Below are 27,274 nucleotides of genomic sequence, written 5' to 3'. Positions count from 1 at the left end.
TATTTTTAGCCATGGCGCTGTCAGTTTATTTTCTATGAGTTTGACTCTCCCTCTTGTATCTTTCGTCCATCTTTCACATCTACATCTTTGATTTCACAAATTTTTGCGCGGATGATATTTTTGCGAAGTTAATGCGATCGCGCTTTTATTGGTATTAATATTGCTTTTGTCATCAGTAAATTAAAATCAAACAAAATATTATTTTTGTATACACATGCACATTCATGGGTCTGCAATATGTCGACATTGCACAAAACCATGTTTTGTCTAACTGTTTATGCAGCTTACACAAAATTAATTGGATGCTGGATGTGTACTGATTGATAATTTAGTCTTAGATGTATGCATTAAAAAAATGTTGTTATTGGCATTGTGTTTTCTGTCAGTTACAGCGAGTACTCTCGTATTTGTACTAAGTGTCTTCCTGTTGTGAATGTGTAAGTCCACCTCCAATCTGTGTTTTCGCTAGATTTCTATTTGTATCTATCTGGTGCCTTTTCCAACTGATTTTTATGATTTGCTTTTATACTGTACTGTTACACAGCTTTCTAAGATTGCGGGGAGGGATGGCGCTTTCAAACGAGTTTAATCCCTCCACATTCTGTACTGAAATGGCTGTCTTAAGTCAGAAGCCTGAAATTCAGGGGTTATCGTTCGTTGCTGTGTGACTAATGTGTGTTTTTCGTTCATTAGTTTGCACATATTTATGTAAGACCGTTCGTTTTATTGTTTGAATCGTTTAGAATTTGTCATTGAAGTACTTTTATAGCTTACTGTGAGGGTTTGTATTTGCTAATTTTTGAAGGCCGTACGCTGACCGATAGTTAATGTAATTTATGTGTCATTTGGTTTCTTGTGGAGAATTGTTGCATTGGCAATCTTACCACATCTTCCATACCACATCTTCTTATTTTATATGTGTAATCATTGGTGATAAAAAATATCCTTGTCTAACAGATGTAAGGAACATGATGTTCCTTTTTTCGACATCTTCATACTTTCAAATTAAATAACTTGCATAGTATACGTGAAAAATTTATCAATTAAAATGTGTTTCTGTTATTCATTTTAGTTATTATTAAACTACCAATTTTTACGTGGCAGTTTTGTTTAATATATTTTATTAGAATCTTTATTTATATATTTTACTATTTGTCCATAAGTTCAACGTACCATGACCCAATCATAAGAAAAATAGATCGATGATACACAAAGAAGTTTATGACAGGGTCGCTGGACTATAAAAGGTTGTATAAGGTATATACAGCATAAAGTAACACGTCTATTAAGCCAAGATTAAGTATGGAGAAGATTTGGTCCCTTGGATTAATACTTTTTGTGGCTTGCACTGTGTACGCATGTAAGTGGTTTAATAATGAGTTAATTCATTTATAACAACAAAAACCATCCATGGTATCTATATGAAATGACTTGTATGTAATACAAATAACACCTAGTTATAACATCAGTTGCAGTTTTAAAGCGACAAATTTAACAAAACATTTTTAATGTTAACAACATTAATTAGAAAAAAACATTATTTTTTATGAAGACAAAATAATATAGATCACATTTTTTTTTTACGTTTGCATTGTTTTTTTTTGAAAAGTCATTTTAAAGTCATTTTTAAAATAGAAAAACTGGAAGTGATGTTTTTAGTTTTAAATGAAAAATGACAAAAGTTCAGAAAAACAAAATTATCATTTGTTCACCATTAAAGTTTTGGCAACTGTTTTTTTTCAATTTTAAGGGAAAATGTATCAAACATTGATAGCTATTCTTCGGAATTGCTGCTTTAGATAAATGTTATGTTTGGCAAACACTTATTATATAAAACTGATGTTAATGTAAACACTTATGTTCGTTGCGCCTTTCTGTTTTTTTTAACATCGTATTAACAATAACATCGTGTTTAGTCTGTTGTTTACAAGCTTATTGCTTTATTTTAACATTTTATTGTAAAACATCGATGTCATTGAAATAAGGGATGCTAAATTGTATTTGTCAGTTTTTAAAATGATTTTAGTTGAAAAATATAATTCCCGAAACATTAGCAGACGTCGCTTGTCTTGAATCAGGGATTCCATTACCATTTTTTACGTCAAACCTTTACAAATTTGTTCCATATATACAAACACTTGCAATTGGTTTGGAAGTTTGGCTATACTTCAGAGACTATACTAGTGAAAAACCTGATTTCAAAGGGAATAGCACATCCTGATTCGTACAGTGATGTTGTTTACCGAGCCCGGAAATTTAGATACAAACTGGGTAATGTTATTAATCATTTGAATAAAATTATCCTAATATGTTAAAATTCAACACTATAGCTAGGTCTTATTAGTAGAAATATTAATTTTGTTTTCAGTACATTAAAACCAAATATTATTGTTATTTACATATCCACATTCACAGCTCTTTCTCTCTATATATATACAATCTGTCGCTACCTATATTTTGGCATTGCGACATTGGACAAGGTAATGCTCTTCTCTGATTGTTAATGAAGTCTTTACACTAAATAAATTTGATGTTGAATGCGTTCTGATTGGTATTGAAGTCTTTGATGCAATATTTTTTAAAATTAGTTGTAATTGTCTTTGAACTAGCTGTAAGTATCTGTCTCAGATCTGTATTCAGTGTCTTTTGTTCTTGTGAGGGATGTATAAGTTACTTGCCACATCTGGTCCATGTTCTTTAAGATACTTTTTCTGCTTTGTATCATTCTGAAGACTGATTCTTATAATTTGATCTTATGTTGTGCCGTTGCATCACTGTCCCAGGTTAAAAGGGTAGAGGGTTGTGGGTGGCTTCTTCAAAAATGTTTTATTCCAACACAGTCTGTATGTGCCTGTATAAAGTCAGAAGCCTGATGTTCAGTGATTGCCGTTCGTTCATGTCTGTCATGTTTGTTTTTCGTACATTGATAATGCAACTGTTGAATTGTTTTTATACATTAAGGTATCACAATACAAAGATTTGTTCACTCCCAATCAGACAACTTTACACTGATGTAATTCATTTCATCCTTCTTTATATTTCATAAATGAGGTACCAAAAGAAAGAAGAAAGATTAATCTTTCAAATTGTGATAATTTCATTATGACATAATTATTACATAATCAATTATTATGTAATTAGTTGCTATATTGTGATGTCCACACTTGAATGAATTTAGCTTCTTTGTTCTTCATAGCATCCCCAAATATTTTATAGATTCTTGTACAACACAGCTTGACCTCCAAAACTGTGTCTCAGATTTCCAAAAACATCAATAGAACAAATTTTAGACCACATGAATTTAGTGATCTCTTATGAATTGATGTTGCAAACTTCATTGAAGATTTATGAGAGAATGAAATACAATAAGAAAAATCTGAGACACAGTTTTGGAGGTCAAACGGTGTTGTGCAAGAATCTATAAAATATTTTGGGATGCTATGAATAACAAAGAAGCTAAATTCATTCAAGTATGAACATTACAATATAGCAACTAATTACATAACAATTAATTATGTAATAATTATGTCATCATGAAATTATCACAATTTGAAAGATAAATAATTCTTCTTTCTTTTGGTACTTCATTTATAAATTTAAAGAAGGATGAGTGGAATTACATCAGTTTAAAGATGTCTGATTGGGGATGAAAAATCTTTGTATTTTGCTACCTTAAAGTCGAGTATAATTGTTCGTCCCAAGAAATAAGAACACCCTTTTTAACAGATGAATGACCGTTGTCTCAAATAGACAAAGGAAGATGTGGTATGAGTGCCAATAAGACAACTCTCCATCCAAGTATCGATTTATAAAAGTAAAACATTTAAGTCAAGGTACGGCCTCCAACACGGAGCCTTGGTTCACACCGAACATCAAGCTATAAAGGGTCTCAATAATAACTAGTGTACATGTAGATTAGTACTAAAAAAAGCCTCTTGTTATGTTTTGTTAACACGAACACTACTACAAAAATGATAATATTCGAGACCCGGAACCGTCGAAAAATTTTATTATCATAGCTCATAAGCGTAAATGAAGTCAATGTATTATAGGTACATAAGTACATACATATAAAGAAATGATTATCATATCCATACCATGTCAATATATTCATTTTTTTGTGACATATATCGTCATTTTCTATGTTCTTAATTATTGTTTTTTTTGGGTACCTACACTTAACCTCACATTAGTTTGTACAAATAAAAAAGTCAAAAGTTCAAAGCCTTGGAGATAAATGAAACACTTTAACTTTTAAATTTGCGTATTCATCAAATGAATATTTATTCAAATTTACAATAATTATAAAAAGAGAAGTTGTGCTATTTTCGTTTATGTGAACTGTAATAACTTTATCAGAGGAAGGGCTAATTTTCCCTCAAATTTACCCTACCTCTGATAAAAGTTATTGCAGTTTCCACATATGTAAATAACAATTTAAATGCTCCCTAAAAATATATATTCAATTAAAGTTTAAAATAAACGTAATATGGAGCAGCATAAACCCCACTTGAAACCGTGGGTTCAAGTGTATAACTATAAAGTTTGTTTTTAATTTTGGTGTATGTGGCAAGTAATAATATTTAAAAAAAAGTTGATGGAGGACATTTTAAACCATGATAACCAAATTTTTTACATTTGCCTAATTTCTGCCCCCTTTCTAAACTTAATACCCTTTTCACTAATAGTCATAAAAAATGTCCGGTTTTCATTACATTTGCATATTTTGCACCATCGATACATGTAAACCATACATTTCAAAAACCAGTTATTTCGTTTATTATCACAACTATTATTAAACAAAATTTACCACTTTACAAGTTATATTTATCTGAAATATATATCCACTTCTGGCAAAAATCGCATTCGAAAAAGTCCTATTACTGGGTTTGTACTTATATGAGCAATACCACGGGTGCCTCATGTGGAGCAGAATCTACCCCTTTCGGATCCGGAGCACTTAAGATCAACCCTAGTGGTGGGGTTTATATTGCTCATTCTTTAGTTTTTTTATGTTGTGTGTCATGTACGGTTCCCCCACTTTTGGCAAGAGTTTTACTGCCGTAAGCAGAAAACCAGAGCTAAATGGATGACCATTATTTCAATCCAAGTCAACTTTTGATGGTATTAACCGTCGAAGCTCTTACGAATGTGAATACATTGTTACTAAATGCCCTCGTACAAGCAGCCACTAATTATTTTTTCTTTCGACACATATTACAAGAGATAACATCAGTAGTACAATTTATCATTAGGAAAATATTTTTATGACACTTACTTAGATATTTAAGGAAAGTGCCATTTTTCTTTTTATTTGTAAACTTCTTGTTAATGTCAAAATACTTTGTGTGGCTTTTAATCAATCTGAATAAAAAATATTTTTTTATGGTTGTTAGTTTTTACGGACACTGATTATTTTCCGCCCTATTGTAAAACTATTAGTTATGCTTTGTCCTTGTCGGGTTGAAGTCAGAGCAACAAGTTCAAAATGCCAAATGAAAAGTAGGTCTACAATTTAAAATAAGGGAAAAATGTATATTTAAATATTTTTTTTTTTATGTTTTTTTGGTCTACTGAGGACTGAATATTAATCAGATTTTTTTTTATTATTTACATAATTAAAAAGCAGTTTAAATTATCTTACCCTATGATAGTTAGCTAATCTGAGAGAAGAAATAGTTTTTGTCTACTTAAATGTGCTTTCATAGAATCAACAAAACGTTGCTTTTAAAAGAGGCATTCATGGAAACGAATGATTAGAGAGGGAAGAAAAGGTTAACGAGACAAGCGCTACCGAAACAAATAAAAGCAAGACATAGAGGCAACATACAGTCTTAGGCAATAGAGATATTCCTAATATGTTAATCTCTAAATCACCACAATTTGAAAAAATAGTTTTGAAAAACATCACCTGAATTACTATTGATTTACCGCTAACAACAAAATCTCCATAAAAAAACCCAAACAAACAAACAAAAACATTAGAATAGGACATAGGACCACCACTGAAAATGTTCATTTATGGGGACCGGGTCTCTAGATAAGTTTATCAGTGATGCAGATTAATATATTTCTTTAATTACGTCAAATTGTGAACTATTTTGGATGAATGTTTGTCAGACAGTGTTTGGTTTTGACTCTTATGTGACTTATCGGAAGTTTCTGAACTGAAGAAAGTGGAAAGACTAAGCTGTTAGGTGGTACATAACACTGCAGGGAAAATACTCTGTAAAAGTCAGCTGAACTTTTTAATCAAAATTTATTGTTAATGAAATATTAATCTCTCAATGATAAAAAAAATGTGGGTTTTTATAGGTCCAATGAGAATTTTCTAATAAAATATGTGTATAAGTTTTTTGAAACTTTAATATTTTTGTGAAAGGGTCAAAGTAAATATTTTTTCAACATTTTATGAAATCTAAACAAGCCAAATTAATTTAAAAAAGTCAAGGTGTTTGGAACCTCCTTAAATTGTTATGTAGCCATGTTTTAGAGAAATGTAGTGACATAACATTTGTGTATTGCTATTACAAAAGGAACAAAGGGAGCTTGGTATATTATGATTTGTTGCGTTTCTAAGTGAGAGGTTTAGCTAGCTGTAAACTGTACCAATTCAGGAATGTGACAGTTGTTAAATGTGTTTGAGCTTTTTAATTTCTCATTTGAATAGAGACTTTACTTTTTGAATTTTTCATGGAGTTTAGTATTTTTGTGATTTGACTTAATTAAGTATGTCATTGTTCTTTTATACAATCACAATGTTTGTTTAAATTTAATTTAATTTTGGATGTAACGCGTCTTCTGATTGGCTGACGTTATTTTGTTATGAGCCCATAGACATAATTTAGTCATGTGACCGTGACGTCATCAACGTTTTTTCATGGTTTTCTACGGTTTAAAAAGGAATTTAGAATTAAATTATAAGAAATGACTGTAATATTTTTTCTGTCTATTCGAAATAACATAAAAAATGTGGTGCACACTGTTAAATAACCCGCTACGTTATTTCTTCATAGACAGAAAAAATATTACAGTCATTCCTTAAATAAAGCATTGTTATACACCTACATCTACACTTATGAAACATTAAAGCGCCACAAACTATAGTATAGCTAGCTGTTATAGTGTAATTAGCTTATTATTGCATTTGTTTTTATGATAATTTTCAACATTAAATAAGAAATATTACATTTTAACATAGTGATAGATAAAAACGTTTTCAAGAAAAAAATGATTTTGAAAATTCTTATTCCGTGGTGTTTATATGGCATACATTAATGAGATAAATTGAAGTTGAAGATGCAATATATAAAAAAAAGTCACAAATTCGGCTAGGCCGCCGATTTTGTCTTGTCTTGTTTGAAATGAATCACACAATGTCATGTGTGGATATTTTATAGCAACCTTGTTACCATGAGGGTATCCCCAAGGATATCACCAGCCCAGTAGTTAGCACTTCAGTGTAGACATAAATATCAATTAAATGGTAATTTTTATAAATTTTCTGTTAACAAAAGTATAATTTTTCGACATAATAAGGACTTTTTTAATCTAGACATAGGTCACCTTAGCCGTATGTGGTACAACTATTTGGAATTTTGGGTCCTCAATGCTCTTCAAATTTGTACATGTTTGGCTTTATAACTATTTTGACCTAAGCATCACTGATAGGTCTTATGTAGGCAAACGCGCGTCTGGCGTATTAAATTATAAGCCTGCAGGTACCTTTGATAACTATTTACTCGTGATTGATTAGCCTTGGTTGACATCCACGCCATTTGGTGTCTTTTTCTATGACTCGATATATATTCTCATAATTGAAAGATGAATTTTAAAAGATAATACCCAGACTGAATACCATTCCTTTTAAGAGAGTATAGATATAAATGATGAATATAGATCGATGAGGTTGCAGATGCCCAAGAAGCCATATGAATGCATAATTTATAAAACATAAACAATTTCGGATTAATTCATCATTTTATCCATATGCAAGTAGAAAAGGCAGTGGTCTCATTAATTTCTTTGAACAACTCTTTTATGTTGCCATACCATATTTGTTTTTATGAATCTTCATATAAAAAAGTACGTCTTTATACACTCGAAGATGTTTGTACTTGTTGATCCACAATGATTGAGTGACATAACCCTAACAACAGGCAAGACATACAATAATCAATGTTTATTCTTATAAATATTTTTTGCAGACAGTTAATTAGACTGAAACATGTGAAAGGGGAGATTATTCATTAACTAAATCTGTCATGGACCAATGTTACCAAAACCATTTTATTTAAAATAAAAAGAATATCATTCTTTGCTTTTTGCAGTCCTTAGTGTGGACAGTGTATAACTTTTAAATCTTTTCCATGTATTTTTTAAATTAATTTATTATATTTTTGCATCTATACTATTAAACAAAAGAACCAACATATTTCATTGAGCCGCATCTCCTCTGAAACAATACAAAAACGGACATATGACGTATAAATGTAGAAAATATTCGAAGACCGTTAATTGAATTATAAACTCTCTTAACGCAGAATTGTCTTTTGGAGATAGAGCTGGTGCGATTTTTTAAATTTTAATGTATTGTCTAAAAGAAATGTAATTCGAAAAGACTGTGTATCCTGTTAAAACCAAACAAAAAAAATAATGTAACTTTTTTTCTTTTACTATACTAGTCAATGATCAGCACAAGGGACTCAAAACAAGGCATTCATTTAAATTTGAATGAAAAAAGCTGTGTTGATAAATGTAATGGAAACTATGGTCTTACAACACACAAAACCAAAAAAAAAAAAAAAACCCATCAAATCAAAATATGGTTGGTAATACACAGTTGTCTACAAAATTATTCAATACTTTTAACAAACGACAAAAGAGCTGAAATTTAAATCATTCTTTTTAGAGAATAAATAACTAATATTTCTTTTTCTAGCTCATCCATATCCTCCAAGACGAGGCAGACCTCCCCGCCTCCACCACGTCCACAACAACGACTCCCACCACCTATACGTAGGGGACAACCACCACCATCACCTCCTCGTCGTCCATCTCCTTCATTTGGACCACCTCCTCCTCGAAGACGAGTACCAGCACCACCTCCACCAAGGAGAGCACCACCACCGCTTCAGCAACAACAAGTAATTCATAGGCCACCACCCCAACAACCTAGATATATTCCTCCACCACAGCAACCAAGATATGTACCACAACAACCACTACCACAACCAAGACCTCAACAGCCCATATATATACCACAACCACCACCACCAAAACCTCAACGGCCCATATATGTACCACAACCACCACCACCGAGACCTCAACAACCAATATATGTACCGCCACCACCACCAACACAACCACCTATAATTCACCAGCCTATATATGTGCAACCACCACCAACACAACCACCAATAATTCACCAGCCTAGATATGTGCAACCACCACCTGTACAACAATATGTTCCTCCTCCGCAACCGCCAACACAGCCACCCGTACAGAGTTTCTTCCCTTTTGCTCTGTTGGCTTCACTGTTTCACCAACATCAATCAACACTAGCATTAACACCAATGACACCTAAAACTACAACAAGACCACCATCACCTCCAAAAACTACTACAACAGTCAAGCCACCTGAAGTAGAAATTGAGTATGAAGGTTATAAAACAACAAGACCTCCTCAACCACTTCCGGTTCGAACAACGCCTATCCCTGTTCCTAAAACAACAGGAATGTGGTGGTTCTTTGATGTTCCAACGACGCAGGCGCCAGTCTATGTTCCCGTTGCTTTTAAGGAGACAACATGTAGCTGTTATAAAGGATATGACTTTTGTCCCTTAAACAAAATTAGAAATGGAGATTGTGTTGAAAACGACGCCATACGATGTTGTGGATACGATAAATAGTTCTATACATGTTATACTATAGCTGATATTCAAGTACTCATTACTCATTATTTATTGATTTTGTAGTACAATATAAAACTAAACAAAGCATTCAGTTCTTTATCTAGAACATTCCATCCTATTTGAATTTCACCAGCTGGCCTAATTAATGTTGGTTGTGAGTTGATAGTAAGTGATGAAAGGGTATTTATAAAACCAAATCATCAGACAAATTCTGAGGTCCATACATTGGAAATCCTTTTGTGCAAATGTTTGTAAAAGTATATACATTTCACTGGGATTTAATTTTACATGTTAACCTTGTATTCAAATATTGAATAACTATACATTGCTTGTTAAAAAATGTGTGTATATCATTAAGGATGCATTATTCCTGAAATAATTGTAATATACGAAAAAATGCTGTAATATATATTATGAAAATAAATGACTTTTCGTTCTTATTCGGAAGAATTTTTAATATGCACGAATTAACATAAACACACTCACTATTCCGCAATCGCTCAAATAACAGGCCTTTCAAATTATGTGTATCGAGAACCAGCTTGTTTTAAGAAACATATAAAATAATGACATCACGAAAATCAAATGTTTACATATTTCACGAAGCGAAATTGGTACTGAAAAACAACACTTGCACATTCAATGGGGAAAGTAAATAACACACGAACAATGTAGCTGGTATGTTGATAAAATATATTGTAGACCTCGGCTTCGCCTCAGTTTTCAAACTATCCAGTAAATTATCAGAAAATCAAAAATCACAAATTTCAGTTCTACAAAAATTGCGATGCTCTCGCCCGCTGACAATGTAAAATAAAATCTAGTAAAGTATCTATCTCTCTTGTTGAGAGCAATTTAGCCTTTAACAAACTAATAAGAAAAAGCCGTTCCGATTTGTGTGTATTCACGCTATCTGTTTTAATCAAATCTCTCATCGCTCCCATTTTCTGACATATCGCCACGCGCATGCGATATATTATAAAACGGAAGCACTGGGAGGTTTGATTTTAATCAGACTGATACTCTTGACGTTTGAGTCTTATCATTTTGAAATTTACGCTATAAGTATTTTGCCTTGAAATTTATTATGCACAAATATGTTACTGTCTGTGTTAAAAAGATAAAGTAGACTTAGAACGATAATCGTTATCTTACTTTGACATTGATCAACCAATAAATATGAAAAAAAAATATGTTAAAGTCAGGAAATTAGGATTCCAAAATGACATTAATGTAAGCAATTTACCACATGGATACCAAATGAGTCAAAATTCATACCATTAAGTCAGCTTTAAAAGACCCCGACATGACACATTAATAATATAAAATAGCTCAGCTTATATTTTTCAAAAGTAGTTGAGCTAGGTAAAGGTTTTACAATGAGTGTAGGTAAAATATTGAGAAATATATCAACACGATGTATCGATATTAATATAGGTAACTGTTGAATTCTATCGAGATTATAAAATAAATATATCGATATAACGATATAACGATATAATGACCGAGTTATATATTGAGATAACGATATTTTATTTATTTTTTTAGGTTCCCAATGGGCTTCCGTATAAATCTGCCAGACTAAGTCTTTTTAGCTCACCTGGCCCAAAGGGCGTCCGTCGTCCGTCGTCGTCGTCCGTCGTCGTCGTCCGTCCTCGTTAACTTTTACAAAAATCTTCTCCTTTGAAATTACTGGGTTAAATTTAACCAAACTTGGCCACAATCATCATTGGGGTATTTAGTTTAAAAAATGTGTGGTATGACCCCGTCAACCAACCAAGATGGCTGCCATGGCTAAAAATAGAACATAGGGGTAAAATGCAGTTTTTGGCTTATAACTCAAAAACCAAAGCATTTAGAGCAAATCTGACATGGGGGCAAAATTGTTTATCAGGTCAAGATCTCTCTGCCCTGAAATTTTCAGATGAATCGGACAACCGGTTGTTGGGTTGCTGCCCCTGAATTGGTAATTTTAAGGAAATTTTGCTGTTTTGGGTTATTATCTTGAATATTATTACAGATAGAGATAAACTGTAAACAGCAATAATGTTCAGCAAAGTAAGATTTACAAATAAGTCAAATGACCGAAATGGTCAGTTGACCCCTTTAGGAGTTATTGCCCTTTATAGTCAATTTTTAACCATTTTTCGTAAATCTTAGTAATCTATTACAAAAATCTTCTCCTCTGAAACTACTGGGCCAAATTAATTCAAACTTGGCCACAATCATCTTTTGGGTATCTAGTTTAAAAAATGTGTGGCGTGATTTGGCCAACCAACCAAGATGGCCGCCATGGCTAAAAATAGAACATAGGGGTGAAATGTAGATTTTGGCTTATATCTCTGAAACCAAAGTATTTAGAGCAAATCTGACAGGAGTAAAATTGTTCATCAAGTGAAAATCTATCTGCCCTGAAACTTTCAAATGAATCGGACAACGGGTTGTTGGGTTGCTGCCCCGAAATAAGTAATTTTAAGGAAATTTTGCAGATTTTGGTTATTATCTTGAATATTATTATAGAAAGAGATAAAATGTAATCAGAAATAATGTTCAGCAAAGTTAGATCTACAAATAAGTTAATTTGACTAAAATGGTCAGTTGACCCCTTAAGGAGTTATTGCCCTTTATAGTCAATTTTGACCAATTTTTCGTAAATTTTTGTAATCTTTTACAAAAATCTTCTCCTCTGAAACTACTGGGCCAAATTATACCAAACTTGGCCACAATCATTATTGGGGTATATAGTTAAAAAATTTTGTGGCATGACCCCTCCAACCAACCAAGATGGCTGCCATGGCTAAAAATAGAACATAGGGGTCAAATGCAGTTTTTGGCTTATAACTCAAAAACCAAAGCATTAAGAGCAAATCTGTCGGAATAAAATTAATTATCAGGTCAAGATCTATCTGCCCTGAAATTTTCAGACACATCGGACAACATGTTGTTGGGTTGCTGCCCCCGAATTAGTAATTTTAAGAAAATTTTGCAGATTTTGGTTATTATCTTGAATATTATTATAGATAGAGATAAACTGTAAACAGCAATAATGTTCAGCAAAATAATATCTACAAATAAGTCAACATGACCAAAATGGTCAATTGACCCCTTAAGGAGTTATTGCTCTTTATAGTCAATTGTTAACAATTTTCATAATTTTTTGTTAATTTTCGTAAATTTTTAGGAAATATTTTCAACTGTAATTACTGGGCCAAGTTCATTATAGATAGAGATAATTGTAGCAACAAGAATGTTCAGTAAAGAAAGATCTACAAACACATCACCATCACCAAAACACAATTTTGTCATGAATTTATCTGTGTCCATTGTTAATATGCACATAGACCAAGGTGAGCGACCCAGGCTCTTGAGAGCCTCTAGTTTATATTTATAATATTACATGTCCTTACGTATAGGTCTCAAAGTAATCTTAAAAGTATTCTACATGTGTTGCATCAAAATTGAAAAATATGCATCACAGAAATCCATAGACTGATGTAAAATTGACTTCCGGGTCGTATGTTTATTTGTAATTTTATGGTAAGCTTTTCGTCTTGAATTTAATAGCTAGATTCAAAACCCTCCCTTTATAATGTTAATGTTGGAATGTTGATGTGATAACATTTTATACAATAATACAATAATGTTTAATACTACTACACAATATAAACGAATTACAATCTCGTAGTACACAAGGGTGGTTCAGGTTGCAATGTACGTGACAACAGTATGTGTAGCAGACGTTTTCAAAGGCTTTTATGCTTCCAGATGGAATCAGATTTAGTAAAAATATTTTTCAACGTAAATTTGTGAGTGTTATGTATTGGAGAACTTTAAATCTCCGTTACCACGAGGCAAAATGTAGCTCGTTGTTACCTTTGAAAAGCATCCCTGACCTAACGAATAGTGCAATGAAACGGCACAATACCATATCACATCATGCAGGAAATACTAAACAAATCAATTTTTTTGTAAGAAATATAATAATAAAATGTGAATGTTCAACGCCATAATTTTTGTATCGACTGGACACGACGGGTGCCACATATGGAGCAGAATCTGCTTATCATTCCGAAGTACCCGAGATCACCCCAGTTGTTAGTGGGGTTCGTGTTGTAGAGTAGTCTTTATTTTTCTATGTTGTATTTTGTTTACTATTGTTTGTCTGTTTGTTTGTTTGTCTGTTTCTATTTTTAAACCTCGGCGTCGTCAGTTTATTTTCGATCTATGAGTTTGACTATCCCTCTGGTATCTTTCGCCCATCATTTTAATCATGTATTTATAAAAAATAATTTCTGTTTGTTTTTAGTAACGATGACCTTTCACTGTGACACGCGCTTAATTAAAAACAATTACATATTTGGTTACAAACTTGGAGATATTAAAAGAGCTTGTGTCGCTCACCTTGTATTTACTGATGCTTTGGAAAACATGTAAAATAAGGTTCAAATTATAATCAATAGTATAAGATATTAGACAATATAATAATATCTATTAAGATTATAAAAAAACGGAATATTTCATGGCAGACAAATTTAAATCTGGTGAACATTTTTGCCACCTGTCAGATTTGATCTAAATGCTTTAGTTTCAGACATATGAGCCAAAAACTGCATTTCCCCCTATGTTCTATTTTTAGCCATGTCGGCTATGATGGTTGGAACGCGGGGTCATCGGACACATTTTTCGAACTAGTTACCATAATATTGATTATAGCCAAGTATGGTTAAATTTGTCTCAGTAGAAGAAGATCTGTGTAAAAGATTACAAAAATTTTCGAAAAATTGTTTAGAATTGACAATAAAGGGCAATAACTCCTATAAAGGGTTCGACTGACAATTTGGTCATGTCGACTTGTTTGTGGATCTTACTTTGCTGGACATTATTGATGTTAACAGTATATCTCTAAATTCAAGATTATAACCAAAACTGCAGAATTTACTTAAAATTACCAATGGGATGTTGAATTCGTCTGAAAATTTAAGGGAGGATAGATCTTAATCTCATGAACATTTTTACCCATGTCAGATTTTCTCTAAATGCTTTAAAAAATCGTTTCAGATATATAAACCAAAAAACTGCATTTTACCCCAATGTTCTATTTTAGCCATGTCCGTACTGTTGGTTGGCAATCGGGGTTATTGGACACATGTTTAAACTAGATACACTATTGATGATTGCAGCCAAGTTTGACTAAATGTGGGCCATTTGTTTCAGCTAAGATGTTTGTAAAAGTTAACAGACGACGACGGACGCAAAGTGAAGAGACAAAGCGCACTTGTCCTTTCATGTCAGGTGAGGTAAAAAGATACGCGGGCGAAAAATATTGTGTACGGGAAATAACACTTATCAATAAAAGTGTTTGGTTGATCAATGGCAGTTTCAAAAGCGTTTTAACTATAAAATTCGTTATCGTGTACCAAATCTTGAGAAAAGTACAGCGCAAGATAAGTGGAAAAATCTAACAAACAGAACAATCACAAAAGAAAAACACAATAAAAACCGGAAAGAAATTGTATCGCTGCCATGTTGGTAAAGGGTTTCAAGGTCATGAGAAAACATCACCACAGCTCCCTCACTAGTCTAGCCACCTTGCCATTCAAATTATAAAGTTTTACTTGCTATACTGCATTGATATCTGCGCTATATATATGCATAACACTACTTTAAACTTCAGACATCCAATCGTACTTACTAATTTATGTCCCTTCGTACGAATCAAATCGATCTGAATTTAAGTAGTTTTATATATACCAACTCTAGATCTTACTCGAATTTAATAAATCAACACATACTTATTGGTAATTAAATCGCGATAAAACTAAATTATGCAGGAATTACAACAAAATAGGATTTACAAATCAATGATGACTGTTTCTTGTAGTGGCACTTATCATTAACCTGTACACCAATATGTTTGTGCGGAAAATTGCTTTTGTTATGGCTTTATTGTGTGTAGTTAGGATCGAGGCTTATCGTCGTTCGTGTAAGTTTAATCAATAATTTTAGATATTATAATAATTATTATTATCAAATTTCACAATTATTTTTTTTAACACGAATATTTTATTTTTTAGTGCGTATGTAATGCGAACCCCTGCTGACGAAGTCAACGCTTTATTGTTACTCGGCAGATATACATTTTAAAAGGTAAGCTTTGAATATAAAACCAATTCAGGAATATGACAGTTGTTGTTCATTCGTTTGACGTTGTTAAGCTTTTGAGTTTCCAATTTCATAATGACTTCCATTTTGAATTTGCTTCTACTTTTTCAACAAAAGTGTATTTTTTTCCATGAGATTGCATCTAAAATGAAGTATTTCAAAACAAATATTTTAATTTTCATACTGTCATATTTAAAAGATCTATTTTTCACCATTGTTATCATTTTCTCCGATGACCGATGACCGATGTTTTTAAAAGTAGGGGCTTATTTTTTTCATGTTCATGTGATAAGTTATGGGAATCAAATAGGCGGTCTCAGTAAGTTTTAAAAAACACCTAAGCATTTATATGAAGGGTTCGTATAAATTTTTTGGAACCTACATATATCAATTAATTGTTCAAGTCCTGAATATGTGGGAAGAACTTAATCTTGACGTTGAATTTCTCGTTTGTATTGTTTTACATAGGTCATATCGGTTTCTCGTATAGCTTGCTATGTTGTATTAGATTTGCTCTTTAAATAAGACCTGCAAGGAACTATTTCGTTAAATGGGCCCTGGTAAAATTTTGCCGGATTTGTAATCGTACCACATATGATATTATTTGTTTTTAATCTTATATGATACACTACTGTAAAAAATCTTTACTTGCAATTCAACGTTAAATTAAGCTTCATAATGTAATTCAAATCAAAACTGGAGGTTTGCTGAATGCATTTAAAAATGCTCATCATTAAAAAAAAAACCAACAAAACCTGACGTTCTATAACACGTTCCAGTCATAATTTCAGATTGATTGAATTTTAACAACACGTGAATTTCAGGCAAAGACATTAAAATAATAAATTATGTCTGATTTTTAAAGCAATATTATTATTAACAAGATGTTTTGTTAATAGTGATAGCGTTTTGTCTTTCTTATATATTGTAAAATGATGAAATGATATGAGCTTTCATGATTTGAATATACAAGGATTGCTTTAAGATTGCTTTAAATGTAACCTCCTTTGCCAGTTGTTAATATTGCTGGCTAATATCATTGCTCTACCTGTGTATTTTAAGCAAAGCGTTGTGATGACGTAGCAATAATAGGTGCCGGTATAGCTGGGACATATTCCGGATGGAGATTGAGAAATCTAAATCAGAAAATTACTATATACGAATACTCAGACAGAGTAGGTGGAAGGTGTTACACATTGCGATTTCCTGAAACACCTGACATCAATGTAGAAATGGCTGCTGCGAGGTTCGTTCCTAAGAGTAAGTTTGAACATATGATCGGTGTTAAAGACATGCATATTCATTAAACAAGGGTGCCATCGCTACGATGGAATTGATTAACATTCCGGAGCGCCGGAGCTACTCTTTCGGTGGGTAAGTGTTGCTCAAGCTATAGTTGTCTGTGTATCTTATTATGTATTTGTTTGTCTTTCCTCTTTTTCTAAGGTGGTACCTAACACTACAGGGAGATAACTCTGTAAAATCAGTTAAACGTTTTTAATTACGTCGTGTTGTTAGGGGGATATTAAGCTTCCTAATGATCAAAATTAGAGTTTGTCAAACTGCTATATAACCAGTGTAATTTTTCTGATAAAATGGTTGGTTCAAATTGTTTGAAATTCTTATATTTTTGTCAAAGGGTCAAAGCAAATAGTTTGTCAAAAGTTTATGAATATTAAACGAGCCGAATCTATTCTAGTGAAAGTGTTAGGTACCACCTTAATTAAACCATTTTAGTTTTTGTCTTCTTTGCTATATCATTACTGATTGCCCTGTTGATTTACGTATGGGCTTGATTCCTTTAAAATTATTCCTCTCGCTTCTTTATTTACTTCTACTCATACAGTCTATTCTTTATACTTCTGTAAATATATGTTTTAAATCGGTGTTGGTTAATTTCTACATCAATGCAACGTTTTTTTTCCTTCTATTTGTTGCACTTTTTGTGTGAGTTTTTCCCCTTGTTTTTTACTTATAATAATGCCTCATTGTTTATCTTTTGCATTCATAATGTAATTGTATTTTTAATATAAGGAAGGAGAAGAATTTATAAAAATTATGATAACTTGTGTTCAATCCTATTGCATAATTATTTCAATACAACAGTATAAGTACAATAAACGATTTTAATTCGTTATTTCTATATTTATTTGCAAGCTGTTAGTTTAATACACGTCCTATTACTTATTCTGAATACGTGCACTTTTAAGTAATCTAAATCAGATTATAATACATGTACGAGGAAATACAGAATCTGATGAAATATGTCAAAATTATCACCTGATTAAATTTAACGCTTAAAAATCATTTACAACATACTTAATGTTTTCTTTATTGCTATGCAAATGGAATATCCTTATTATTGAAATTGTTTGTATCCGAAATAAAGGGAAGACAATGATGATATATATATATTTTTAAAGGTAAATCATGTTTTATTAATAGTTTTTTACATTTGTTAGTGGATACATCAAATACCGGTACCTTATCCCGGCCTCGTTAACCGTTAGTAATATATAATAAATTTTGTTAGTACTTGTTAGTTTAATTTGTTTGTAAAGTATACATTTATAACTTATGATATAATCCAACTAATTGTCTAGTCAATTACAAATAGAAAAAAATACAATATAAGCATATATAATTGCAAATCATTCACATTTATAATTACGTAATTTTGTTCCGTATTTGACCTTTACTTTTACATCCTCATTATTGGATACAATCTACCTGACACATATTGCTCGTTTAGAAAAATCGTGCATGTGTCTTAGTGTGATCAAATAATCGTAACGTGACATGATTGAAGGATAATATAGTTCATGTGTTAATCTTTTCGCTTTTGGATTATTATCAAAAGGTAAGATATTATATGTTTATTATTATCGACATATGAATTTATCGTCTTTCCCCATAATATGTACCTTATTGTGTTTTGATTTAAAGTTTTAGAATAGGTGTAATTTAAGGGTTTTTCTTTGCGGCCGCTGAGGTATCAATTTTATTTTGCATTAATTTTTGTAGTATTTCATTTTAAAGATACTTGAGTGATTATTTTCTACGTTATGTTTCGAGACTATATATGAATATTATGTTTACATATTTTATAATCTAACAGTTTAAAGAAATTTTTGAAATTTGCGAATTATATTACTTTTACGTTTTTTAACACATCTATTAACTTCAAAATATAATTCAAATTCTTTTTTGGAGATGTTGTATATGTCGGCGGATTTTGTTCTTTGTTCCGACGTGTAAAATGATTTGTAAATTGAGAAACCTATCAACGTTATGATAAGATTTATGTCATTATAATGTCGGTCTCCTATTTTATATCCAAAGACTATATCTATTAAGTTTATCTTCTTACTGAAGTTTATGATCTTCATTTTATCTGTTATTTTATTCCACAAGTCTATTAAAAATTGTCAGTGCATTTGCATAAAGCACACTCTGACGTATTAGATATTTTTCATTTGAAAAGATTTTCTGTGTTCGGCAATATATAGCTAAATAATTTCCATTTATAAACTTTAAATTTGTTTGTGTATATTTCTTTGTTTGTAAATGATAAGGAGTGTCTAATTTGTAATGGTTTTACGCTTATATTCTTTGCCATTTTATTATTCCAATGTTTGGAGCCATTGTGTTTTTTTTTTATAAAATATTGATAGACGATTTTGTTATCAAGGTCTGCTAAATTTATTTCTGATTCATTCATTCTGATTATTTTTTCGTTAATACTAACTCGGGTTTTAACAGATTTATTTGTTTTCAGGATATCTATCCAACATTTTGGAATAGCTTATTTTAGTATTGATAGTTCGGCTATCCAGTTGTGTTTATTTCTAACTTACGCAGTATTGTCTTGTCGTTGATTTGACCGTTTTCGTCAATAATTTCATTAATATGGATTATCTAACTTTTGATCCAATTTAGCATCAATAATGGTTTATTTTTTATTTTTATGTTTTTATTACCCCATATAATTTCTTTGCGTATTTCTCTGAAGTTAATGGGTGATTTAGTTTGACCTCCACCTTTTCATATCCAGCATTTTACAATATCCAGATAAAATTCTGGTAACTCAGTTGTAATTATAAGTGGTTTTAATTTTTTAAGTTCTAAATTCATTTTGAAGATAAGGAAGTTTTTTCCGTATTTATCAAAAAAGAATCTCGGAATAATTGACCAATTTTCATGCTTTGACTCCATTAGTCGTGATACCCATTTAATTTAAGTGTATTAAAGTAGCTGTCGATATCTATCATATTGAGTCCTCCTATACTGTAATCTGCTATGAGAGTTGACCTTTTTAATTTGTCTTGTGTACCGTTCCAAATGAAATTAAACAGTTCTCTTTCTAGATTATCGCTATACGTTTTATTTATGACTGTCATACTTGCTAAGTATGTGAATTGTGGAATAATAAGTGATTTGATTATAAGAATTTTACCGATGATAGTAAGATGTCTTTTTTCCCAAGATTTCATGAGCTTTTTTGCTTTTTCAAACATATTTTCCCAATTTAGTTTTGCGCATTCTGCTTTATTTGTGCCGAAATACAACCCTAACACTTTAACGGGTTTATCTGTGAATTTTATATTATCTACTTTATCTTTACAATTTTTTTGTTTTCCTATCCAAATGCCTTCCGTTTTGTTTTTATTTAATTTAAGACCAGAAAATGTGCCAAATATTTCAATAACGTTTAATGCTGCTATAATTTCATTTTTTGATTTAAGAAACAGAGTGGTATCATCTGCTAACTGGGAAATTTTCAAATTATGTTTTGAATGGTCAAGTTTGATTTCAAAACCTTTAATATTATAATCATTCCTTAATTTACATGCCATGATTTCAACTGCGATCACGAATATCATGGAAGAGCAGGGGCATCCTTGACGCACCCCCTTTTTAGACTAATTGGTGCAGAAATCCATCCATTATTGAACACTGAGCTATTTATATCAGAATATAACGTCTTGATCCAGTTGATAAATGAACTATTAAAGCCGAAATGTTCGAGAGTTTGGTACATAAAGGTCCATTTTAAAGTATCAAATGCTTTTGAAAAGTCTAGAAACAAAATTGCACCTTCAACATTAAATTTGTCGGCATAATCTATGATATCTTGTATTTGTCTGAGATTGAAGCCAATATATCGTTTTTTTTTATATATCCTGTTTGGTCTGCATTTATTATTAAATTTAGTTTACATTAAATAAGCATTAGCAACGGGACATAACAAAAATAAGAATATGATTTTGTTTGTTCGATAATTAATGTAAATGAAAAAGTGAAATAACAATTGCTTTTAGCAACCAATAAAAAGATGTAAGGAAATGGGGTATGATTGCCAATGACGCAACTATCTACCAAAGTTTTGTTTAATTTTGTCAAAATGAGTTCAAACATTGATGCTTAAATATTCCTTTTACAAGTACAGGTGAATAGGACTCATCGAATTCGTAATAAAGTGACCTGCAATTTATGTCATGCGCTAGAAATGGCTTACGCATAACATAGGCGTATTCTTCTATTGAAGGGAAAATGTAAACATTGAAATTGAAACTAGTGTAAACCATTCGGTTGACTTACACGATCCAGAAAAACTCATTTTTATACCGGTAAAAAGGATTATCTATAATATGAAACCAAACAGACCTAGAAAATACGAATTCACGTGTTTCATATCTTCATTGTGCATTTAAATATACAGGCCTCAGATCACAATTAATTCCCTTTGTTCGTGGTCTAGGAATATAGTTCCCAAATATTATATGGGGTATTTCTTCCCAAGTAATCTGTCTACTGTTTTCTTTGAAATGTTTACTATTTAAGTGGTCCTATCAGTTGCATATATATTGAAATAAGTAAAACATCTGGAAAAAAATTATTGTTGAAAGTGAAAGTAGTGATTTGGCCAAAATGAAAGTAAGGTAGAAATCATCCTTCGTCATTTATTCAATATTCAAATCCTACCATTGGCATGCTAATAGGGCCCCCAAAAGAAAAAGCACTGATGGATTGTCCTGGGACAAGCATATTTTATTAGAATAATAATGGTCTATAAGCAGTTAAATTTATTTCATGTTTGTAGCAGTGCAATTTTTTTAATTCAATTTGACTTTAACTAAAACATGCATTGTAGCCAAGGGGAAGAATAATTGTGTTCTGAGGCCTAGATGAGATGAGTTTGGACAAAATACAATTATTGTAGATAAAGGGTCGAACAGGTAACAACATTATCTTTGTCTGATTACTTTTCAAGAAAAAAAAACGGAAATTACACAAAGTCTATCAAAATAAGACATTTTTACCATATTTGGGCATATGAGGCATATATTGGCATTTTTAAAAGTTTACATGATTTCTAATGAAAATTAAAGGAATAAAAACATATGATCAACTCCATGCATCGTACATTGTTTATTTACATGTGTTATAACTAGATATAGGTTTTAGAACGTAATAAATAAAATATACGAATTTGAGTCAAATCGATAAACTTTAATTTGACAGATAATCCCTTTTAAGATTCAACACAGGTTAAATCCAAGTTTAAAACACCGAAGAATACATTTGAGGATCATGTTAGGCAACGAGCTAATCGCGAAACGAACGATGTGAATATCGTTTTTAAATGCGTTTAGGGCGAATGGTCATTGATACATATTAGAATTACAAAACTGAACGGTTCTAGAAAACCACATGTATGCTAAATCGATCTTTAAAGTCCAAAATATTGCTTAGAACCGTAGCAAACATGTTGTTATACCGCCGATACTGTAGATGAAGCCACAAACAGCATCGTTTTTGTGATGGAAATAACACTAAACTGCTTGATAGTGGACTTAGGTATTGAAAATTCACTTCGAAACTCAGCATATACATCAACGACCCTTACCAAAAACAAGAAATATTGAATAGTCATGGGTTTGTTTTATTTCCTTTGAAACATCACCCACCGATAAAGATTTTCTGAATTTTGATTCACAAAAAAGGATACATAATTTACACATGTGTCTTTACAAGTAACGGTTTACCTCTGAGTATTTCACGTGTTCCACCAAACCTATTTCTAAATTATAAATATACATTTTATCAGCAATCAATTAGTATACCATTTATCAAATTATTGTAAATCTGATGTCGATATTTTGTTATAACCTCTCAATAATTACATTAAATGTATGTTTCATTATAATACGTTATTCTGATTGGCTAACTAGCAATCTCGTGACATTCCTTAATCAATTACATTACACAATGCAACTTTTCATTCATGATGACACGAGGTCCCACAATAAAGTGCACAGGTAAATGAAATAAAAACTTGATAAAAGGCGTGTTTTCATGATCCTATAGGTAAAAATGTAATTATAAGTATTGAATGCTTTTTTTTGTAACTTTATAGGGTTGTAAAAGCGTTGACCGAAGTACATTTTGTATGAAGCGCGGAAATTTACAAGAAAGAGCATTTAATTCTTAAATAAAAAAATATCCTCAAGTACTAACATTATCAAGATGCTTGATTTCTTGATTGACAAATTAGTTCCAGTTGTTGTAACCTTAATTCAATAGCAGTTTAAATTTACGTCATTTGGTCTGTGGTTGATAGTTGCTTCATTGGCAATCATGCCAAATTTTCTTAATTTGTTTTCACACATCGTCTATTCAAAATGTTCCTTGAATTTATTTCTTATCAGGGCTATTATCAAATGCCTTACAACATTACCTCAATTCAAAGTAACGAAGACAAGTATTTTTACATTCTAATAATATTTGGCTTATTAATAGAAAGACAAGCAAACTATAAACGCCAGAAGAATATAGAAAGCCGGAAATTATTTAGAACTTTTCACTTTTGAAAATGGCAGTTTTTATCTTATAGTTCGATTGTGTGTGTTACAGTGTCTCTTGATTTTTTGTTGCGGTATACTACTGTTGCATTTATTCATACAAAACACACAAGGACATCATTAACTCAAACTAATTATATTTCAGTAACGTGGTGTTTTTCGATGCAAACTGTTGCAAATGCAAAATGTTTCGTTTGTTTGAATATGCTTTCAAAACAACATGTAACGCTGAATATGTTTTTGATTTTATGGTAATATGGAAAAATGTAGAAGCACAGAGAAATTGGTACTATACTTTTTATAAAACATCAGAAAATCATTTCATCATATAATGCCACCAGTTCATTTAACCATCAAACTGAACTTAGCTGTTAGTTTCTGTGTCATTTGGTCTCTTGTCTTTATTTCATTATATCAACTTTACTAATGTTACTACACCCTATGAACATTTCAACAACAAATATCTCTTTGAATATGTTCTGTGGCAAAAAAAAGTAAAATCACAAAAAAACTGAACTCCGAGGAAAATTCAAAACGGAAAGTCCCTATTCAAATGGCAAAATCAAATGATAAAACACATCAAACGAGTGCCCAACAACTGTCATATTCCTGGCTTGGTACAGGCATTTTCAAATATTTACAGACATGAAAGAGCTGATCAAACAAAAAAAGGACAGACAATTAAGTCAAATCTCGCTGAGTTAGCACTTCAGGCCTCACGGTCATAAAACTTTCGAGCATGATTCTTGTACTCAGACTCGAAAATCAACCAATCAAATTGCTGGATTTCATGTTTCGAGCATGATTTTTGTGCTCCGAGCACTGAGCAAAGTTTTATGCCTTCAAGATCAGGGGTGTGAGTTTAAATACATCCTTAACTTTCAAATGGTACGTAAATCAAAGAAAAGGGGATTAAAGTTGTTCATGTATTTCCATTTTTCAGAGCACAAATTACTCTATGCTACTCTACGGGAGCTAGGACTGCAGACTGAAAAATTCATTGTAGGCAAGGGGCCATCAAAGGATACTACTGTGTACGTACGTGGTGAACATTTGCGTCATCAAGATTTAGGTGGTGATAAAACACCATATAAGCTACATCCAAATGAAAGAAAACCAGTTAAACAACTTCAATGGTATATGATTTATTCAGTTTATTCAAACTTTTACATAAAAAAGTAAAATTACAAAGATAACGCTCCAAAGACAATAACAAACGAAGTTTTTCTCATCAAATGTAAAAATCAAAACCTCATACTCATCAAACGGATGGAAAATAATTGTTTTGATACAGGCAGTTCCTTATGTATCGCACATGACCAACATCTAATTAATAAATCTTAGAAGTACAATTTTCCTTAGGTAGTTACAATTTTAGTTTATAGCACAATTACATTATTCGTGAAATTAAATACACGACCAAAGAAAATTATTAAATATTATCAAGTACGGAAGCATTGACTAACGGGCTGGGGGTGTCTGCGGGGAATGATAGTCTTAGCTTCCAACAGCGGCAACGGACAAGGAGGCAGAAAAAATCAAGTGACATGATATCAGAACGCGCACCATAGCCTTGTGTAGTTTAACATAAACTCACTAACGTAGTCACGACACTCAAATAGACAATATACAACACGTTTGAAATGTAGAAGACAAAATATTTAGGAATATCTTTTTCTTTTAAGTTATAATGATGATTATGAATGTATTTTAGGGAAATGTATAAGAACTACACCGATGTATTAACAACCAATGTTCCAGAAGATGTAAAACATTATTATATCAAAGATGTCGATGACATAGAAATGTATAAGCAAAGGTAAAACATGATACATTTTAGATAGATGTAGGAAGATGTGGTATGAGTGTCAATGAGACAACTCTCCATCCAAGTTACAATTTATGAAAGTAAACCATTATAGGTCAAGGTACGGCCTTCAATACGATACATTGGCTCACACCGAACAGCAAGCTATAAGGGGTCCCAAAAATTACTATTGTAAAACCATTCAAACGGGAAAACCAACGGTTTAATCTATATAAAAACGAGAAACAAAAACACGTATGAACTACATAAAGAGACAACAACTACTGTACATCAGATTCCTGACTAAGGACAGGTGTAAACAATTACAGCGGGATTAAGCGTTTTAATAGTTCCAAATCTTCTCCCTTTTCTGAAACAATAGTATAACATCACAACATAGAAAGACACACTTTAAAATATTAATTGGAAGGCTTAACTCAATAAGAACCTTTATTTGATAAATGGTAAGAAAATACTACATTAGATGGTGTCAACAAGTGTCTTTAATGAAAAATTAGAAAACGATACCTCCATTAGGTCATTTAAAAATCAATTGTGGACGAAAAAACGACTACGCAGTAGAAAAAAATGAAAATACCACGAAAGATAAAAAAAAAGTCTAAAAAACACTACATAGTAATTAAAAAAACTGCGCAATACGAATAACATGAGATACTCCAAAAGTAATGAATATAAAAATTAAGTTATGAAAACAAATAAATATAAAAACATATATACGTAAGTAGTTGTTTAGCATAATGACTTATATTTTTCATTTCTATCTCATTCATGTAGTGTCATGTCTATGTATAATAAATTCCTAACACCAGAAGCACAGAAGTATATAGCAGAAACTTCCGGTTTTGACACGTTAGAGTTTGATATAAGTGCAGCGGTTGAAGTTATGACATCCCCTCCGTAAAATGAAAAGGAAGAAGTTCTAACTGTGTCAAAGGGATTCCAATCTATACCAACGACTTTCCTTGAAAGGTTTTTAAGTGAAAGTAAAAGGTGAGACATGTCATTTCAACTTTTTGTGTTTCGAGCGTCACTGATGAGTCTTTTCTATACGAAACGCGTGTCTAGTTTATAATACAAAAATTCATTCCTGGTATCTATGATGATTTTAATTATATTCAAGTAAAATCAATTTTATCTTTCTTGTTTCAGCCGCTTTTCGAAATTGTGTATTTGAGAACCTTTATTTGATGAGTAAAAGAAAATATAAAAAAGAAGATGTGGTATGATTGACAATGAGACAACTATCCACAAAAGACCAAAATGACACAGACATTAACAACTATAGGTCACCGTATGGCCTTCAACAATGAGCAAAGCCCATACCGCATAGTCAGCTATAATACTACATTAAATGGTGACATCTCCTTTTTATCTTGTTTTCTTGCCAGGCATAATATCAAACTAAATCACCACCTGAAAGCAATTCGGAAATCAAAAAGCGGGATTCATAATTTGTATTTTGAACCAACGATTACCAGAAATGGGAGGACACGCATTATTACGAT

The 27,274-nt window shown here is 31.6% G+C and overlaps 2 protein-coding genes across 2 annotated transcripts; both read left to right on the top strand.

Moving 5' to 3' along the window:
* The first annotated feature begins 5,488 nt into the window (after positions 1-5,488).
* Positions 5,489-10,354, top strand: LOC143057433 (uncharacterized). The gene is made up of 2 exons (XM_076230738.1): positions 5,489-5,502; positions 8,942-10,354. Exons 1-2 carry the CDS (start codon positions 5,489-5,491, stop codon positions 9,909-9,911), a joined length of 984 nt encoding a protein of 327 aa, XP_076086853.1. The 3' UTR covers positions 9,912-10,354.
* Positions 10,355-17,144: 6,790 nt separating this feature from the next.
* Positions 17,145-27,273, top strand: LOC143057242 (uncharacterized). The gene is made up of 5 exons (XM_076230512.1): positions 17,145-17,336; positions 24,885-25,077; positions 25,656-25,760; positions 26,544-26,759; positions 27,158-27,273. The coding sequence occupies exons 1-4, from the start codon at positions 17,309-17,311 to the stop codon at positions 26,668-26,670; spliced, it is 453 nt and encodes a 150-aa protein (XP_076086627.1). The 5' UTR covers positions 17,145-17,308; the 3' UTR covers positions 26,671-26,759; positions 27,158-27,273.
* The last annotated feature ends 1 nt before the right edge of the window (position 27,274 follows it).

The sequence above is a fragment of the Mytilus galloprovincialis genome, chromosome 13 (genome assembly GCF_965363235.1).
Source record: "Mytilus galloprovincialis chromosome 13, xbMytGall1.hap1.1, whole genome shotgun sequence".
Classification (NCBI taxonomy): domain Eukaryota; kingdom Metazoa; phylum Mollusca; class Bivalvia; order Mytilida; family Mytilidae; genus Mytilus; species Mytilus galloprovincialis.
The sequence above is the reverse complement of the archived record's forward strand: the minus strand, read 5'-3'. Positions and strand labels throughout refer to the sequence as shown.

Excerpts from the sequence above, each read along its gene's own strand:
- LOC143057242 (XM_076230512.1), top strand. The coding sequence starts at position 17,309 with ATGGCTGCTGCGAGGTTCGTTCCTAAGA. Across the intron at positions 17,337-24,884 it reads TGCGAGGTTCGTTCCTAAGA|AGCACAAATTACTCTATGCT; the intron begins GTAAGTTTGAAC and ends TCCATTTTTCAG. Across the intron at positions 25,761-26,543 it reads ATAGAAATGTATAAGCAAAG|TGTCATGTCTATGTATAATA; the intron begins GTAAAACATGAT and ends TCATTCATGTAG.